The 20742-nt window shown below is 32.9% G+C and overlaps 3 protein-coding genes across 5 annotated transcripts; all 3 read left to right on the top strand.

Moving 5' to 3' along the window:
* The first annotated feature begins 543 nt into the window (after positions 1-543).
* Positions 544-1734, top strand: LOC120075931 (sodium/hydrogen exchanger 1-like). Its single transcript, XM_039029683.1, has 2 exons — positions 544-817; positions 1071-1734. The coding sequence occupies exons 1-2, from the start codon at positions 623-625 to the stop codon at positions 1488-1490; spliced, it is 615 nt and encodes a 204-aa protein (XP_038885611.1). The 5' UTR covers positions 544-622; the 3' UTR covers positions 1491-1734.
* A 6758-nt stretch (positions 1735-8492) lies between these two features.
* LOC120075804 (probable mitochondrial adenine nucleotide transporter BTL3) lies at positions 8493-12967 on the top strand. The gene is made up of 4 exons (XM_039029480.1): positions 8493-9124; positions 9827-10130; positions 10895-11368; positions 12428-12967. The coding sequence occupies exons 1-4, from the start codon at positions 8667-8669 to the stop codon at positions 12494-12496; spliced, it is 1305 nt and encodes a 434-aa protein (XP_038885408.1). The 5' UTR covers positions 8493-8666; the 3' UTR covers positions 12497-12967.
* Positions 12968-14407: 1440 nt separating this feature from the next.
* On the top strand, positions 14408-19983 carry LOC120076412. 3 transcript variants are annotated; one of them, XM_039030229.1, is made up of 8 exons: positions 14408-15376; positions 15463-15603; positions 15706-15933; positions 16872-17082; positions 18061-18197; positions 18766-18846; positions 19293-19359; positions 19447-19983. In XM_039030229.1, the coding sequence occupies exons 1-8, from the start codon at positions 15036-15038 to the stop codon at positions 19753-19755; spliced, it is 1515 nt and encodes a 504-aa protein (XP_038886157.1). In that variant the 5' UTR covers positions 14408-15035; the 3' UTR covers positions 19756-19983. The 3 variants fall into 3 exon arrangements, with proteins under 3 accessions (XP_038886157.1, XP_038886159.1, XP_038886158.1); XM_039030231.1 differs by lacking the exon at positions 14408-15376 and having other exon boundaries at positions 15688-15933; XM_039030230.1 differs by lacking the exon at positions 14408-15376 and having other exon boundaries at positions 15701-15933.
* Positions 19984-20742: the final 759 nt, after the last annotated feature.

The following is a 20742-nucleotide window of genomic DNA, read 5'->3' on the forward strand; positions in this document are numbered from 1 at the left end:
TCGTTGGTTATCGCTCCACCTCCTTGTCGCTTACCTCCGTCGACTGCAACATGTCCGGTCATTGTTGTCTGTAGTCGGTTGTCGCTTTTCTCTCTCTCTCCTTCAACATCTCTCTTTTACCAACTAGCTTTACTCCACACCTTCTGTCGTAGGCAACTGCTCCACTTCCCTGCCACTTACCTCCATTGGTCACCGCACGTCCGATCACCAATCGTCACTTTCTTCTCTTTCTCTCTATCAATTGATTGTTTAGAGAAAATGTGAAATATAAAATAATTAGAAATCCAAATTTGATATTTTTGTCATAATTGAAAAATATCAAATATAGGTAACACACTTAAAAAATAGCATATTCAAATTGACACCTATGGTAATTTCCCTTAATAAATTTGGTTACTTATTAGTAAGTAGGGCAAGTTTTTATTTAGCAAGTGTATGGTCATGTCTTTGTAGGACCTCTAGGAAGTGAAGTTAATTTCCACCCTATTTAAGATTCTCGCCTGCAGTTTTAACCCCCCAAACTCTTTCTCCTATATATATATATAACCAACCCATTCAAAACACACAAAAATAAAAGGAAAAAGAAAGAAAGAAAGAAAGAACTGTCATTGAATTTGAAGCTATGGTTCCCTTTCAACCCCACCCTTCTTCTCTAAATGACAAGACATCAGCAATTCAAGAGACTGCAGATAATTTAGCAAAGAAGAGGAAGTGGGAAGAGTCGTTCCCGACGACACCGTTGAACTCCGTTTTCGATATCGAGCTTCACCTCGAAACTCCATTACCTTTCTACTGGCAAAGATGTCTCGACATTCAGGTCTTTCCTTTTTCCTACAAAATCTCTCCCGTCCTCGAATATGTTCTATTGTTAAAGTATTGATATAATTAAATTTATCCTAATCCATAACTAGTTTAAACTTTTAAGTGAATTCGTGATTTAAAAGGATATCAAAATAGGAAGTTCTCACTAGTTTTTTTGAGACAATTAGTGATTTATAATTATCATTATAGCTCAATCTTATAAGAGAAAAACTTTTGAATTTAGAGGTAATTTTTTTCTCCATTTTCAGTCGGGAAAGATACACTTTTACAACACGACGACTCAAAAGAGAACATGGAAAGATCCGAGGGACAAGCTCGAGAAAGACGACAACCACGAGGATGATGACAACGACGAGGACAACGACATGAGTTTGGACCTTGAACTCAACTTGACTTGTGAATCGCTCGACAAGAATAACAATAATCAAGCAATACAAGGGGGGCGTCAAGCTATAAATAATGGAATGATTTTTGGGTCGTCGGAAAATTACAATAACAACAACAACAATAAGGCGGAGATGGTGGCGGCCGTTTGCATGAGGTGCCATTTGTTAGTGATGATGTGTAAATCTTCGCCGGAGTGTCCTAATTGTAAATTTATGAACTCGCCACCGCCGGAGCAGACCTCGCCGGCGATGTTCAAGCGCCGGTGTCACCTTTCTTGGTAATTAAAGCGATAATTATATTATATTAATTATATAATTAGGAGGAAATGGTAAACTCTTGAATAATATTATAATTATTCTCTTTAATTGTAACTTGTATTTGTAGGACGACTCTGAACTTTCCTTCTTTTTTTTTTATTGGTGTTATTGTTATCAAACGAACTTTTTCCTTCCCAAAAAAAAAAAAAAAAATTGGGGGAGGTTTGTAATGTGTATATATACAAATGGGTGTTTTAATTGTTATAAATATCGGAATGTTACTTTCAAATTGGCTTGTCGGTTGAAATAGAAAAAAGAAAAAACATTTAGGTCCCATTTCATAAAAGGATAGAATTTTTATTTTTGAAAAAAAAACCAACTATGTTGATTTATAAACTTTTACATAATTTTGTTATCCATTTTCTCTCATTTTTTCAAAATTTTGTTTTTTTTTTCTAGAATTTAACTAGAAATTTAAGTATTTCTTTAAAATTGATGAAATTATTATAGAGAAATCGGAGGAAACATACATAAATTTCAAAAACTAAAAATTAAAAAATTGTGCTACTTTTCATATTTTTATACGGGATAGTGTTTGAAACTAGTGATTTTATTAAGAAATGTCTTATATCAACAATGAAAATATTATCAAATTATTTTCTCATTTTTAACTTACGTGAGAACATATTTACATGTTTGATAGTTATTTTGTTCCGTTTATATATATAAAAAAACATGTTTGGAAATAATTTTTTTATATTTAAAATTACTCTAAAACATATATCTAATCAAGCTACGATTAGATAGGTGGCTAGCAATAGAGGTGCAGACCCACCAAAATTTCTATTTATAAATTCAATGAAGAAAATTTATGAGGGAAGAAAAAATTTAGTTAGAAAAAAGAAAATAAATATAGAGGATACATATATAGATAAGATGAAGCCCTCACCACAAAATTAAAGTCTAAAATTAAGGAAATTAAAGAAGAAAAAGAGGGCAGTTGAAACATAAATATGAATTTTGGTAGGTTTAGTTTTAGAAATAATTAAATTTAGAAAGAAAGAGTACCTAACCATTAACCAACGAAATCATGTGAGCTAATAATGATTTATATCTACTTTCCAGCGACCTCACAATACAAATAATCATAAATGATAGGCTCAAAATCCATTTGCCTTCATTCTGCTTTAAAGACCCTCCCATGTACTCCAAAAACTCCTAAATTAGGCCCTCGTCTCGTTTGCTACAACAAATACAAGTATAAGAATTTGAAATTTCAATCTTCAAAAAAGAAATATACATTAATTATTGTCGATCAACTTCGTTTCATTTTGACCTTGTCTCAGTTAGAAATGTTAATAAGATCTTGTCAGTTGTCTCTATCCCAACTTCTCATTTCATCTTCTATCTTCAAGAAAATCGTCATTTAATTTGACAAAGATCGAGACAAAAAATTATAACACATTTATTTTTTTTAATAAAAAAAAAACTATATTGAAAAGCTTTAATTATATAGTTGGTTTTTCCTTAAAAAAAATCATTTAAAATGGTTAATTTAACATGGAGAATTTTGCGCCCATTAGTATTAGAGGTTGGTGAACATAGCTAGGGACCCGTCTTCGTGAGAAAAAGGATCATCTCTAGGCTTAATTTTGGTCTATTCTTTTAAATATACTAGTTAAAAGACACGGACAATGCATGTGACTTAAAATATGTCTATGACATAAATTTTATATAAAATTTAAATTTTGATTGAATTTATTTTTCATCTAGTTTAGTCAAGTAAATGTTGGCCATAAAATGAAGTAATTAAAGAAATAGTATCTAGAAATTGTATGGAAAATGTTATTTTTAATCTAAAAAAGTTTATACATTATAAAACTAACATCTTTTCTAAAAACTCTTGTTTTTAACCTCTTTTCTACTTTTTTTAGATCTTAAATGGAGGGTCTCACATAGTAAAAATATCATTTTCTCCCCCATTCAAAGTCTTCAATAATAAATATATTGAATGCATTGAATAAGGGATAAGTGGTATTTTCACTATGTCTAACCCTCCATTTAATACTTATCCAGAGATATATAGTATATTTTCACACATATATATATACACAATATCTTGTGCATTTGATCATATTTTAACACTAATCAAATATATGATGTTTTATTTTATATTTAATAGAGATATATGAATATATTTTCATGTATATTGTCTATTTGTTAATTATTATATATTTAATTTTATCTAATGTACATTATATGTGTCAATTGTTTATGTTAGAACATGATATAGTACATTACGTGTCAATTGTATGTGTCATATAACTTATTAATAATTGAGTAGTATATAGCTATAGTGAGCATAACTCAACTAATATACGAACATGTTAGTAACTACAACGTTTACGGTCTAAATCCTTTTACCTTCAATTATACTAAAAAAATAAATTGAGGATATAGTATATTCTCAATAATATATATAAAGATTAAAATACATCCTGCGTAATATATATTACATTTACACTAGTATCAAATTGAAAAAAATGAGATAACTTATTAAGGCAACTAAATTTTCAACCAACACCCGTCGTTTGCATTTGCAACTATTTAGGCAACTCACTGAGGGTTCTGAAATCAGTCCATTTATGATTATTAGTTACGATTGTTAGCTTTTCTGTTAATCAGTTTCAGACTACTTCTCTTCTAAAGTGTAATCATCTATTTGAAAGAATGATTGTTAGGTGAAAATTTAACTTTCAAAATAAAAAGGAAATCAACTTTGTGGTTGGAGAATCCCACATTCCTTTATGTACTCCTACTTTGTGTTTAGGTTTGGGCCCCAAGGGGTATCCATGTTTTGGAGAGAGTGAAGAGATAGATCAATGTTGAACTTTTTCTGTTTTTGTTGGATTGAATTGGGTCGTTTCGGGTTGGCTAAAGAAAATTTGTGTTGACCAAACTCAACCCGAATTACATATATATCAATAAAAAAATATACATAGAATCTTTATCTTTATTTAAACTTTGACTTCTTTGAAGGGATGAATTTGTGAGTTTTTAATATTTTTCTTTTAAAATTGTTATGATTAATTCTTTGTTTAAAGTTTGCAATAAATATTGTTTGGTATTTAACATTTAAATTTTATAAAATTTTAATTATTAGCAATAAATATCATAAATTTATGTATTTTACATAAATAAGAAAAAATAAGTTATAATCTAATAACCCAACCTAACTCAATTTTTAAGAGTTGGGTTAGAGTTAGGTTGGGTTGGGTTGGAGATTTTATTTGGGTTGGTAACTCAACCAATCCGAATTGTTGATTTGGTCATAAAACGCCCCCAACTCATGTACACCCTATTTTGCATCATGGGTCTTTGGTCCAAAAAAAAAATGTAGAAATCAAAAGGTTTCATCCAAAAGAAATGTAGAACCCGAAGTATTTACATATCAATATGAAAATCGGAACTAAACATCGACAATTCTCTTCTGCCCGATGATGAAACTTAGGGGTGTTTGTTTCAAGGTTGAACTTGGGATAGGTTAAGCATCCTAAGCCCACTCCTTGTTTGGGACAAGGGTTTAGGAAGCTAGGCTTCCTCCACTCTTTTCCATGGGGTTTGAATAGTAAACACTGTTCAAACCCATCTGTTGCACTTTTTCTTTTTCCTAATTTAATTTAAGAAGTTTGTTGGCCAACTTTCACACCACCTTTAGTGATCGTCGCTGGCCAACTCCGATCACCACCTTTGGCTACTGCCACCGACCACCTTCGGTCTCAATTTTCGACGACCCTGCAGACAAATTTTCAAACATCGACTCTGGCCAAACTTCGACTACCGCCGGCTAACTTCGATCGTTACCTCTAGCTATCGCTACCAGCCAACTCCGATCATCACCTCCGAATACTGTCATCGGCCACCTCCAGTAACCACTTTCGTCCGAACTTCCGATCATTGGCTCTAGCCAAACTTTGACTGTCACGAGTCAATTTTAGAAAACATTAATAAAAGCACTTTTAGTATATAACAAACTAAACAAACTTGTACATAAAAAACCTTTTAAGAAATAGTTGCCAAACACATGTGTGTTTTTATTTTAAAGAGTTTAAGAGTTTTTCTTTAATCAAGTATGTTTAAATAAAAATGAATTTTTGAAAAATTATTTTTTTCTAAGTCATTCCAAACAGACCTTTAGTTTAATTATAATAATATTTTTTAAAAATACATTTTCTCTTTCCTCTAATTCTTTTTTTCATTTGAAGTTTTTTCCTTTTAATTATTATTTATTAGATTATCTTTTTTAATCCTCTCTCTTCCCTTCTTTGTTTATATGTTTCCTTTATTTTAGAAAATTTCATTTATTTTCTTCTATTTCTCTTAATTGTAAATCGATCCCTTTAACGAACATCCCTTATATGCTTCTTTTCGTATTATTATTATTATTATTATTATTATTATTATTATTATTATTATTATTATTATTATATAGATACATTTTTAATAAAATCTGAATAGTAAGGGGGGCTAAAAAGTAAATTGTAAAATAATAACCCATTAGACTGAAATTGTGTAATTAAATATATTTATTTGAAGTAAATGTGTAGAAAACCCTGACTTAAATTAATTAAACTGATAAAAGTCTATATAACATGTAATTTCAAAACTTAGTGAAATCAAAATATCAAATTATTAAAACAATAAATTAAACAAAATTATAAATTTAGTCATAAATCTCCATTTCACAATAAAAAAAAAACGAATATTTTTCTAAATTTTTTAGATTATTTTAAACTTAAATATATTAAAATAATTTAGAGGACAAATTTAAACTAATATAAAATCCAACCACTATTAAATACGTGAAAATGTTTCAAGATTTCACTTTAAATACATATTTCTTGAATCCAGACTTCCAAACCTCCCAACCTAATTCTAATACGTGAAAATCTTCCACGGCTTGAAAGAAAAGCTTTCTTTTTCTAATTCTATTTCAAATACACGATCATTTAGGAAAGATAAATAACATATGATTTGAGACTCTCCAATTTTCAATTTATGCTTTTGAGCTTTGGAGTTATATCAATTTAAACCATAAACTAATAGTTGTATCAATTTAAACCATGGACTTTGAAGGTAGTATCAATTTAAACTCTAAATTAATGTTATTTAAATCCCGAACTTTGATAAGTATATCAATTTAAACTCTAAACTTTCATAAGTGTATCCAGATTAAACATAATACAGGGTTTAAGTTGATACACTTATGCAACTTTAAAGTTTAAATTGATGCATTTATGAAAATTCAGGATTTTAATCGATATAATTGTTAGTTTGGGATCTAAATTGATAAGCTGATAAAAGTTTAAGGTTTAAATTGATATAATTACTAATTTATGATTTAAATTGATATAACCCCAAAGTTTAAGAGTGTAAATTGATATTTTCTTTTTATTTTATTATTATACTCGAATGAGAATATATACTGCTTAGTAATTCGACCCCTACCATTTGTGAAAACATGAGACTCATCAGATCATTCATGGAAAATACAACTTTAGATTAGTACGAAGAACGGATTTGATGTTTAGGGCATAAAACTCATTTAATTATTCTAAACAGTAGGTCAAGTGTAATTAGTGTTTTTTTCCTTTTCATCAACAGTAAATAATAGTATTTGGAATTTTAGTTACCAGATGAGTTATGATTTTTTTTTTCCAATTATACCCCAATATATATGATTATTTATTATCAATGTGCTAATTAACAAAAAAAAAAAAAATTGTTGAATAGTTTTTAAAAAAATCAGTATAATCACCCATCCCCTAGATTCATGCATTTTTCTTTTAATTCTCAGCCTTCAAATGAGAATTTACATTTTAAACAATTAGTCATAAAAAGATATCTAAGCTAATTAAAAATATTTTTAAATCGTCTTTTAATGTATCTTAGAGGGGCATTATTGTCACATTGGAATTTGGTCATTCGGTTGAAAAATTATTTTTAGCTATTTTTCAGAGAAAAAAAAGTGGATGGACCATTTTTCAAATGAGATTGGTTAGATTTAAATATTATTCTTGCCTCCCAAAAGCTAATTTTACATAATCTTTGATTGATATCATCATTGAGGTAAATTATCGTATTAACTCGCTAACATTTTGAACTCCTTTACTATCGCTTCTCAGTCTCGCTCTCGTTTCTCTTTTTCTCTCCTTTGTTAGTTCTCGATCTCATATCTCATATCTCATTCTTGTATCTTACTCTTGTTTTAGTTTTTCACTTGTGTGTCTCATTCAGAAGATAACGATATAACAGAGTGTTGACATCTAGTTACCACAAAAGAGAAACACAACAAAAATATGAAAGAGAGCCTAACATAAAAGGCGAGAATGAGACTTTAACTTATGAGCTCAATGATCCATTTTGGTAATTTCATGTCGATATGCCATAAATAAAAGACAAAAAAAGTAATAATAAGTTTTAGAAAAAACATAGTAGATTCCATTACAAGCCCAAAATTTGGTCACCCATACGTATATCTTATTTTTTTCATTATTATTTTTGGGGAAAAAAACCAAATTAATTTTGTAATTGAAAATTATAAACTTTGACAAGTTATTTCATTATAGATTTGTGTTTAGATTAAAAACTTATCTGTGTATACTTTTATTTGGATATTAATGAAATATATATATAATTTATTTAAATTATTTTCTTGTATGATAAAAAAATGTTAAATTGAAAGGTTGATGTTATAATTTGAAAAAAAAAATATAATTTAATCCTTATTTATAATTAGAATTTAGTTTTTATAATTTTATAAAACTCTCTCAAGAACATCTTTATCAAATCATAATGACTATTCATAAAATTTTATCCAATAAATTCAAAATTTTAAAATCAAGGATTAAGTTATTAAGTTAAAATTTTTTACAAAACCAAAATTGTAATTAACCGAAGAAAAAACGAAAAACAAGTTTTATCTAAGAAATAAAGAAGAATGAGAAGAAGGACGTGATTGGATTAAGTTGCTTTGCTAGATATCAGTGTTCATTATCATTTTCTTCGCGGCCTCGAAAACTGAAACTGCAAAATTGATTGAACTCCGATTATCGAATCGAATCTCTCAAATCCCCATGTATTCTTCAATCTCCCACTTTCCATTCTCAATCCAACCTTCTTTCTTCTTCCATTGTTGAAATGCCTCGCCCTGAGCTGGGTTCTTCCCCCTCCCTCTTCCACCAACCATCTCAACCTCACCATTTCTCTTCCTCTACTACAAATTCGACCTTCTTTGTCGCCGCCGCCGGCTTGTTTCTCGACCCTTCTCTTCCATCTTCATTTGCCAACTCAATTTTGCCCAGGAGTAACTCAATTCAAGACTCCGGTTCTGTTTCCGCTTCCTCCTGTCATCAAGAACAACCTGTGTTTTTTGGGGTTTTCCGGTCCCCGAAGAAGCCTCGCATTGCTCACTGTGGGTTTCTGTCTGTGAGTCTGAGAGGCCATGGTTTTGTTCCGGAGCAGAAGGTTCATGTTGATGCCTATGACAATTGTAAGAAAGCGGGAAAATGCGGAGGAGCTCATACCCTACGGAAAAGAGGTGCAATGAATACTACGAAGCACCTTTGGTCTGGTGCGATTGCCGCCATGGTGTCCAGGTCTTTCTTTATTTGTTCACCTTCAACTCATTGTTCTTGTTTATTTCATTATAGGTTGGTTGATTTATTCGTTGGTGTGAGTGTGCTACTCAAATGTCTTATCAGTAGATTCAGTGTTTGTTTTGTATAATGTCTTCCTTAATAACTCTGTATCATCAAACCTGTTCATGAATTATCGAATTGTCTGATGCTTTATGATTTTTAGCACGTGGGGAGAAGAAAAAGTTACTTTTATGATTTCATATGCGTACCTGGTCGTTGGAGAGGAAAAGTTGTTGAATCTTTTGTGATGAACCGCGGTTAGAAAACATGTAATGGGCTTGCACATTTACAAGATGTTTGGTCTTAGTTAGATTCTATGTTTCTCTTTCAGCTTCGGCGACAAAGTATTTTTTGTAATTACTTGCTCGGTCTTATTTTACTTATTTGGGGCTCTTTTTTGTAGTTGCAACGAACTTTACTTCATACATAGACCATGGTGATGAGGGATGATGTTGTAATTTTAATTTTCGAGGTACTAGGACTTGTATATATGCCTTTGATGAACTGAATGTTCACCTTTTCAGAAGGTTGAGCAATAGTTAAATCTAGAGGAGGTTGGGGCATTTAGAATTAGTTTAATGAATGGTTTCTAAGAAACACTGTAGTAGTTTCTTGTCATCTTCTATGTTTATTGATGAAACAACACTTTTATTGCATCAGAACTTTAGTTGCGCCACTTGAGAGGCTAAAGTTGGAATATATAGTTCGTGGTGAGAAGAGGAATCTTTTTGATCTTGTCAAGAAAATTGCAGCTTCTCAAGGGTTGAAAGGGTTTTGGAGGGGAAACTTCGTCAATATTCTTCGAACAGCTCCGTTTAAAGCAGTCAACTTTTATGCTTATGATACGTACAGAAAACAACTGCTTAAATTGTCTGGACACAAGATTACTACGAATTATGAGAGATTTGTTGCTGGTGCTGCAGCAGGCATTACTGCAACCGTACTCTGCCTACCACTTGACACAGTATGTAATTTATCATAACCTTCTTCTGCTTCTCTTCCCCCATTTTGCCCCCTTTTTCTTTCCCGCTCCTCTCGTAATTACAATTAACTTTTGGGGTTGAGACTGCGAAGAAATATTGAAAGAAAAGAGGTCTCTGTTCTGGAAGATGGAAGAATTCTACACAATGAGTGATGTAGCCTCTCATTGTAACTGGACATCCTACCTATGGAAAATCTTGGTGCCATACATTGATATGTATTATAAAAAACCATAGAGGCACTCTTAGAAGGCATCTTAGGGATTATTGGGGGGCATGTAGAATGCAATATGAGTATTCGCAAGTCACAGCCCTGCCCCCATTGTCACCTGGGCATTCAAATATAGTTTAACCATCAAAATCATCTATTGTCCTAGAATATTGCTTATAGGTTGTAAGCTATTTATTTCTTTTCATTGGAAAAAGATGAAGAAATGAAAAGGAAAGACTGTAGACATGGAGTTTCCTTTGCCTTGCTAGCCGTTTACTTGTTTGAACATCACATGTTCAAAGTGCTTCAAACTTCTCTACAACCTTATTAGATTAAAACATCAGCCATCCTTTATCTTTAAGCTTAAGTTTCATTGGTGTATTCTTCATCTTTTGAATTGAATTAAACTTAGGCTGCTACCTGGCTTTATTTAAACAGAAGTGCAAATTTTTTTATCTAGGAATTTGACCAGGATTGATATTTTCTAGTTGTTATCACCTTTAAGTGGTAAGTTATTGTAATCGTTTCATCTTTTAGATCCGAACAAAGATAGTGGCACCTGGTGGGGAAGCTTTAGGCGGTGTTGTTGGTGCTTTCCGCCACATGATCCAAACTGAAGGGTTCTTTTCTCTTTACAAGGGCTTACTACCCTCCATTTTAAGTGTGGCGCCTTCTGGTGCAGTCTTCTATAGTGTCTACGATATACTCAAGACTGCTTATCTTCACTCGCCCGAAGGAAGGAAAAGAATTCAGAACATGAACCAGCACCAGCAGGGGCAGGAGTTGAATGCTCTCGATCAGCTGGAGTTAGGACCAATTAGGACTTTACTATATGGTGCTATATCTGGTGCTTGTGCTGAATTAGTGACGTACCCATTCGAAGTAATCAGGAAGCAGCTTCAAATGCAAGTCCAGGCAAGTAGAATGAGTGCTTTTGCAACCTGTTCTAAGATAGTTCAGCAAGGAGGAATACAAGCTTTATATGCAGGACTTCTTCCCAGCTTGTTACAGGCATGTGGTTCTGATGTTTCTTATTTTGTTGATGTGAATTGCTTTTCCTTGTAACCATGTGCTTATAACCACAATTATTTTAGGAAAATGCTTTTTGTATCATTGACTCAAGTCTCTGTTTGGTTTGCCTATATCAATTCTTTATTGAATAGAAAAATAATTTGTTTTTGAGTGAGAAAGAACTAAATTCCAGAAATGCTTGAATCAGTCAAAATCCACCTTTCCCAACTCACCAGAAAAATTATTCCGGTCAGATTAAAGACTTAAAGTCATATTGGAGGCTTAATGGAGCCAAGTATGTTGCCAATATTTGGTAAGATAGCAATCAGTACAAACATTCGCCTATATTTATATGAGATTCTTTGGACCTCTCGTCAAACTACTTTTTAAAACATGCGTATAAGCTTGTTGCACAATTGAACTTGAGATTCTATCTCCTTCTCTGCCATACCAAATATCAGTTCCTTTGCCCAAATCTGACTACACATCGTTTGGATCAACTCTTAGACATTCATAAGAGTCGATACAAAATTTTCTTGGTCGTAGCCAACCCACATTAGTCATATTCAATTATTGTGGAAAGATCATTTTATAACTGATTTGTAAGTGAGTTCTTCAGTGATACTTGTGCTGAACTAAGTCTCTAGCCCCTGCTTTCCAAAATTTCCATTTGCATTTAATGGAACATCATGCTCTTTAAATTTCTTTCTGCATCTGCATTGCTTCCTGAAAAATTTTTAGAACAATCTTGGAACAGATCCAATTGGCATAAATACATGTTTTGTCTAATCGTTCTGGTGCATTTGTTTGTTTTCTGTCAAACTGGGGCACTGTCTTGTTTTCTTCAAATGCAATTCTTTTATTTGCCTGACCAGAAATCAAAGTTATTCATCATCATAAGATGGTCTAATATTTAATCTGCTTATTTCAGTTACTGTAGATAATTTGTAAATGTCCATTGCTGATGTGTTAAAACTGCGGAGCTCTTTTCCTTTAGCCATTGTATTCTCTTAGAATTTTGGTTTCTTTTTACTTACATACCCTGCTTTGCACATCCAGGTACTTCCTTCAGCTGCCATAAGTTTTTTCGTTTATGAGTTCATGAAGATTGTCCTTAAAGTGGAATGAACAATGACAACAGAATGTAGGAGGAGATTGATCAGTTGGCCCAATACAATTCACAGTTGAGCATTAGAAATACCCTTGAAACATGACCAGATTATGGTATCAATGATTGCTTTTGCTGGCTGTGTTCCCTGTTAATTCTCAGTTTAAGAAATACAGTTGCTTCTTCAATGTCCTAAAATCCCTTTATTTCTTCTTTTTTTCCTTCTTTCCCCTTGGACTGAGTGCTGCTCATAGAGCATATTAATCACTGCCAAATTTTGACTGCTACAGGAGCTTCGTTTTGAAAAAGAATGTTCCACAGAAACCAATTTTCATATTTTCATTGTAACATACCAGATTTTAGGTATGTAAGGATTTTCACCAACTGGGATTCATACAATTTTCAATGTAAGAAAAAACGTGTAGTATAATGCAATTATATGTACTTATCGTGAAAGATATGAATTCAAAGAAAATCTTCTGTTTATGGCTCTGTAAAATGTTTGGCCTGATTATGTATTATTATTTTTCTTGCTCTCATTAAATACTTTGATACTCTAAATATTTTTAGGCATAAAAAAGTAAGGAACTAATCAATGTAGTTGGAATATTTATTTTTTTCCTCAGAAACAGTTGAATGTAGGTGTTGGTTGGCTGCCAAACTTGAGATAAGGCAGTTCAATGTCAAAAGTCACAGGTTGGAAATAAAAGATATTTGGAATTAAAACTTTCATGTGAAAAAAAAATATAGTATATACATGTTTGGTTTGATGTATATAAAAATGTTTTTATAAATATTAAATTATTATGAAAGACAATTATTAAATATTATGAACTAATAATTTCAAATTTGTATTTAAAACATCGTCAAACTACCATTGATGGTTGGTAGAGTAGGCGGGTGCAGAAGTGAAGTGCGAGGATATTTTGGTCCTTTTTCGTATTTTGTTGAGAGGAGCTTTCAATTAAACACTAAAAAGAAAAAAAAATAGAATTTAGATCAATGTGCTTTCATCTATAACAACTTCTCAAAATCATTTTTAATAGGTTACTTTGAGTAGTTGTCAAAGATACTTTTGTTAAAAATTAAAAATTTGAAAAGATAATTCGAACGAACTCAAAATCATTTTCAAAAGAAAGTGAGAAATATCAAGTCGGTACTCTATATTTATCAAGCCATATTAACAAAAAGAGTATACTTTCCTAATAAAATTGAGACATTTTCACTTTTTTTAACAATCACATTTTTTCTGATAAATATAAAAATCTATTTTTCACGAGAACTTGGTTTTTGTGTTGTTGGGCACATGGTATTAAGCTTTTTCTTTCCCCTTGTTCAAATAGCTCATGGTATTAATCATAAACACTTTCGTGTTTTTTTATTTTTTTTTAAGTTCGATAAGTGAAAAATTCGAACATCATTTATGAATTATGTTTGACTAGTTCAACTAACACTCAATCATATTCATTATTGTTAAGAGGAAGAAAAGCATTGGAAGTGAGCAATTCATTTTTCTCATTATCAGAGACAACCATCTAAAATTCGTGATTTGGTGGAGCAACGTGTTTTTCCTTCATTAATTCCTTGCCTCATGTTTTTATTTAGGTATGGTACGAACAGCAAAAACTTCGTACTATTATCCTTTGCATTAAACTATATAATAAATAACTAATTTAAGAAAGCGTGGACTTTAACCTAACTCAATAAATTTTAATAGTGAATAAGATTTTCCAGTTGCCACGTAACACCTCAATTTATAAAATTTGATGCGACATCTTCTACTTCAAGTTCCTCTCTAACCATACTAATGAGAAAATTTCTATTTCCTCAAATATATATATATATATGTGTTTTATATTATAAACTTACATTCTGTACAGAATGTGAGTTTTATTATTATTATTATTATTATGTATGTATTTATGTGTGTGTAATACTCATCGAGACAGGGACAGGGTCAAGGCCGTGGACGGAAAATGTATTCTCATACTCATCGAGACTGGGACAGGGTCAAGGCCGTGGACGGAAAATGTATTCTCTGTTCCTGTCCTCGTTTAGCTAGTAGGGAGAAATCTCTCCCCCTGCTCTCTCTCCCATTTTCTATCCAATCGACGATTCACAATCCTATTCGAGACGGACCTCATGAGGAGAATGAACATCTTTACCTATAAATATCTCTTGAACGTATAAATTTCATGTTTTGTTATCTATATTTTAAAAAATCAAGTCAAATTTTTAAAATTAAAAAAAAAAAAGAAGTAATTTAAAAAAAAAAAAAATTTCCCTTCCGTTCTTTAAGTATGTAAGACACTAATCATACCAAAACTAAAGAGAGAAAAGGAAGAGAGAAAAATGATAAAGTTAGAAATGGGTTAAGACTCAAGTGTTATAAACTCACAGGGATTTCACGTTAATTAATTCATGCTCAAGCAAGAATTAGCACAAAGCTTCTCTGTTTTATCTCTCAATTCCTTTCTGCTACCATTTGGGATCTCGCTTCCTCTTCCACTCAACTCACGTTCGTGAGGGGGAGCCCTAGCCTCCGCTTCCGGGACCATCATGTCGCCGTCTGCTGTCGGAAGCTTCGACGCCGACGGCGGATGTGATTGCCGTGCTCATCAGAATGGGGATGCCAAAGCACCTGCTAACTCTAAATCCGGCGATTCCTATTGCGAGCATTGTGGTTGTGGTTCAGCGGATTCATCATCTTTCCCGTCCTTTTCCTGCTCTTCCTCTTCTCTATGGCTTGATTCGACGCGGTTGAGAGAGTCCGGGAAGCTATGGCGGATCCTTGTTGCTTCTGCTAAAGGCTTCACAATTGGAGCTGGTCTCAAAGGTGGTCTCTCTCTTTTCTCGGTCCTCGCTGGATTGAAGCGGAGAAAGGCTTTGGCCTCCCTCGGGTAAGGTTGTTTGAAATTTGGTTGTGAAGGTTATCTGCATGTTACCGTGTGTAAACAAATGTGTTATCGATTTATGTTTGGTTTAGGAAGAAAGGAGTGATTACGAATCGAGATGCGATTTCCATGGCTTTGAAGGAGACTTTGAGATACGGTCTCTTTCTTGGAACCTTTGCTGGTACATTCGTTTCCATTGATGAGATAGTTGGCAATCTGGGAGGCCACCGTAGGTAGACTCTTTTCTATTCTGATCTTGTAATCCTGAATTCTCGCTGTTTCTAGAAATTTTTTGGTTATCCTTTTGATTTTTTTAGTGTTCTCTTGTAGTTCAGGACTGCAAGTTGGAGGGCACTATTAGCGGGAGCATTAGCTGGGCCGTCGATGCTTCTGACTGGGTTAAATACGCAACATAAGACCTTGGCTATCTACATTTTTATGCGTGCTGCGGTCTTGGCATCGCGCTGTGGGATTAAAAGCAAGCGGTTTGGGCATATTTGTAAGCCTCTCACGTGGTCTTATGGTGATATCTTCCTTATGTGTCTCTCCTCTTCCCAGATCCTGTAAGAAATATTTCTGCTCTACCATGTTTTGCTGCTAATTCAAATATAGTAGGTCTACAGTGTTATATAATATTGTCACTTTCCAGTTTTAAGCTTTACTCATCCCGTTGCATATTTTCCTGCATGATCGTGGCATCTGAATCATAAATTTAGCTTTCAACCCTCACATCACTACACCTAATCCATAGTACACTAATGCAAACCCAAGCAGATGGGAAACCAGTGAATGACTTGTATTATCATAATTATAAACAAATGATGTAACAGTCGAACAAAATCTATTTTTGGATATAATGCAGTTGTGAATACTGTGTTTCATTGTTATTTCAGCAGGATGGTATATGCGTCGGACATCTAGAACTTATAAACAGTAGCCAAAAACTTATTCCATGTATTTATACCAGGTTGATATATGTTATTATAAAATTATTCTTAATACTCCTCTTATTAGCAGTACCTATAAGCTTTCTTGGAAAAAGTTCTGACTTGAGCTTGACAAGTAAAAAATGGTTGACTAAGTTTAGATTGGCTTATCAATACTTTTTTTTTTTTTTCTCTTTTGGTGGTGGTGGGGGGAACAACTCGGTTCCCTTGAGTTAATTTTATAGCGTGCATAACAGAATGGTTGCCCTTGTTAATTGTTTTACAGTGCACAGCACTGAAGCAACTCAACCATTGATTGGTTAAACTAAAGTAATAAATCTAGTGATGAGCTAATTTTTGTTTGTTTATTGTGTTTCACCTCTTCTCAATATGTTCTTTATATGTGGAGGAATATGTTGGTCATTTCTCTGATCATCCCGATGAAACATATTGTGCTTTATGCTTAACTACTTTATGCTGGCATGTGAAATTATTTTGTGCTATTTCTTTGTAGTATCCATATAAGTGATTAATAATTACAATAGCAAACACTTAATTAGGAGAATCATTATCAGGTCTGCTTACGTGTTAAAGCAAGATAGCTTACCACCATCATTTAGGTCCTTTCTCAATACACATGGTGGAAAGGATACTGTAATCTTGGAAGGTTTAAAGAGTTTCGTATCAGGCATGCCTTCTTCTAATAAATTTAAAGCGATTGAGAAGTACTATAGTGCCATGGGTGCGAATGTCAGATTAAATCTGCAAATGAAGACTCCATGCATGGTATGTAATTTATTTATTTTGTATTCATCTCTGTTCAACCAGATGAAAAAGAACTCCTTTGTTCTCAAAAGTAAAATTATATGTATTTGTACCTAATATGTTGCATGAAATATGTGAATGCACTCAGATATTAGAACATCAACCATTGTAGCAGACAACAACTCTAGGCGTTAACATGCTTAATTTTACCTGATGCAAAATTGAACTTTTGTTCTGGTCCAACTCTATCCTGTTTCCCAGTTTACTTGGCATCTTGAACTTTTTCAGTTGTCAGCTGGTTACCATCCCAAAGAAGTCTAGTTGTAATATTGGAAGATCCGTGCTTCTCCATGAACAAAAAATGCACAAGTTAGAGCACTATTATATGAACAGATTGCTTCAAATAAATCTAAATGCACATACAAAATAGTCATAACAGATCTCTGCACACATGCACACACAACTACAACAATTATCCTGTTCAACTAAATGCAATTGAATATCTGAAAACAGATGATATTCTGTTCATTTGAAAACTGAAGGCACATTTCAGAACATTAGAAATGAGTTATGTTCATTCCCTACCCCACAAATTCTTGGGGTGGGAATTTGGGAGAAAACAAAGATTATATTATAAATGAACGTTTCCATTTGTAGGCTTGTACCAAGACCTTGCAGGGACTTTTCTAGTGGAGACCCCTTCAATGTATTCCTTGATTACTTGGGAAATATCTTTCCACAATTTATCCAGTTCGTTTTGTTTTCTCACAAATTGTATTGAGTCAATTATGATGACGACTAGATATTTGTATGTCTGAAATGATTATGAAGTCTCCCTAGCTAGAAATTGCAATTACTTTTGAGAGTATACCCTATCTGCAGTTATCTTTCAAGTTTAAAATTTTCAGTCTGCATAACGACCCCATAGGCTTTCGCTTTCACGTCTCTCTAAAATTGCAGTTCAGACTTTAAGGATTTTTTTTTTCTTGCTTAATGCAGATTATACATGGAAATCAATCATGTGGTGGCCATTTTCTTTCCTTTCTCATTCGAGGATATAAAAGAGCATTGCCAGTTTACCTCCCTGTTTATCTTATCCCAGCTCTAATAGTTCATCGTGAAGGTCTCATGAATAGGTAACATTTCAATTTGACTATCATATGATTTATACACATTATGAAACGTTTTGGTTCAATTAAGATTATGATTTCAAGTAAGGTTTTAATTAATTTCCCCAGCTTGTTCTGGTTGAAAGATTGTCTAGATTACTGATTACATCACAAGTGAACCACTTAAAGAGCCCCCTAGTTACTCGAGTGCCTTCATAGGATTTTATTTCATGAGCAACGAGGGTTTTCTTTTTTTTTTTCCAGCTCATTTTACACATTTGGAAATTTACTGATGCAAACCTTTCGTTGGAAAAATATAGCTTTTTAAGACAGTTTTTAAATGGCGTTTTCTTGGGTTTCACTCTTGGGTTGGTATCTGGCTTAAATGATAATTCAATTCCTTCATGGTTGAACAAGAACAAGTAATTAGATTGCCACCTATTTTGTGAATATAATTTTGCTCTTGAAGACTGTTACGAAATATTTGCTTATCGAGATGACTTTTCTGGGTGCCTTCTTCCAACTATTATTTTGTATTTTTCGAATTTCCATGTTTTGGATAGATGAAGAATATGTTATATGACCTTTTCTGCAGGCCATACGAAATTTTAGCAAGGGGACTTCTCGGAACTGCTAGATCAAGTCTTTTCCTTTCTGCATATTGTGCATCTGCTTGGTTCGTATCTCTTCCCACCTATATTCTGTGCATTGGCTTCTATTTTTGTCGTTACTATTTTCTTCCACTTTTATGTGGACTTCTTGTTTCACTTGAAGATTTGATTTGATACTGTGGGGAAAAGAGTAACAACATCAACATGCTAAGTCAACAAACAAAAGTCGACTATTATATAAAATCATCATAAGTGATTACAAAAGAATATTAATTGCTTGATAATGGACAATGATCAGGAGCAGCCTAAGCCACACATATATCATGCATCATTTTTTGTAAGATACTAAAAGATAATAATAATTTAATGTTTTCTTTTAAAAAGAATTGTCACATGACAATTTAATTGGCTAGGCTGCACAAAGATAGGATGCTGCCGAGCCATCACCTAACTTTTTTTCTTAAACATCAAGCTTCGGCTCTAACAGATCAAGGTTTGCATTCTTTTTCAGGATGTGGACATGCCTGACCGCAAGGAGTTTCAAGAAAATAAACATTCCATTGGTTGCTGTTGCAACGGTATTGCTTGAACTATCTTTTACAATAAATTTTAGGTGGAGCAAGAGCTTTCATTCTAGGCCTGATAAAATTCTGTTTTTTGAGCAGTTCTTAACAGGTTTAGCACTGGCCATTGAGAAGAAAAGCAGGAGGATAGAAATCTCACTCTATTGCCTCGCCAGAGGTATCGAGAGCTTCTTCAGCAGCATGACGGATTTGGGATACTTGCCGCCATCGTTGAATTTCAAGAGAGCGGATGTGATAGTTTTCAGCATATCAACTTCCATTATAATGCATTGTTATGCTCAGGAAAGGGAGGTATTTCGATCCAAGTATTTGAACGTTCTCGATTGGGTTTTCGGTGTGCCTCCTCCCCCTTGTGAAACGCCACGCTGCAAGAATGGCAAGCAGTATTGAGAGAAGCCTTGGATCTTGGATTTGAATTGAGGGTGACCAAATCTTTGTAGTGTTTGGTCAAGAATGTTCGTACTATATAAATATAGTTATCATTACGTGCTATAGAATTAGCAGTCATTTGAGTACATGATTCGTATGGAGATGTGCTTTCCATATACCCATTGATTTATGGACGAAATTCTCATTTGTTAAATGACAGTCAACGGATAGGATGATTAAATGATAAAACATTTGATAATCATTGTTATTAAAAATTAAACTTGTTATTTTTTCATATTCAAATATTTATTTTCTCTCAAATAAACTTTATATTATAATGTATCAAATATATTATATTAATTATATCACATATATAATTAATTTAATTATATCACATATAATTAATCTCATCAATTAATTTGAACAATTCAAATTAATTCAAAATTAATTCTCAATAATCCCTATTGAGCTATAGAGTGGACCTTATGGGCTTGTAGATTGAAGTTTCAATGGTAGTTGAATAATTAATTAAACTCATTGAATTAAATTATTCAACATCTATTAATTGTCGACCACTCCATTAAAGACTCTTTGCACTACAGATATATTTTTGTGTCTATAAGATGTAACCAGTCAACAAAATGATGACCGACCACTCCATTAAAGACTCTTTGCACTACAGATATATTTCTGTGTCTATAAGATGTAACCAGTCAACAAAATGATGACCCTTCACAAATTGCTCGTAAGTACAGATGAGCCAAAATTACCTTTTAGCCCTTGGAATTACATCTAACTCCTTAAGTACAACTGATTCTTTTAATAAACAATAAGTCATAGTCCAATTATGACCAAACTTCTCTTGGGCCAAGGGAGGATGTGACACCATATTGTTCAAGCCCCGGAATCATCCCAACTCCCTGATCAACGAATCCCAAAATGGTAGGCTTATTGAGTCAGTGATCTGGTTACTCTCACCTATACAAATAAAAAGATCGCCTTCATAGG

The sequence above is a fragment of the Benincasa hispida genome, chromosome 4 (genome assembly GCF_009727055.1).
Source record: "Benincasa hispida cultivar B227 chromosome 4, ASM972705v1, whole genome shotgun sequence".
In the NCBI taxonomy this organism is placed as follows: Eukaryota; Viridiplantae; Streptophyta; class Magnoliopsida; order Cucurbitales; family Cucurbitaceae; genus Benincasa; species Benincasa hispida.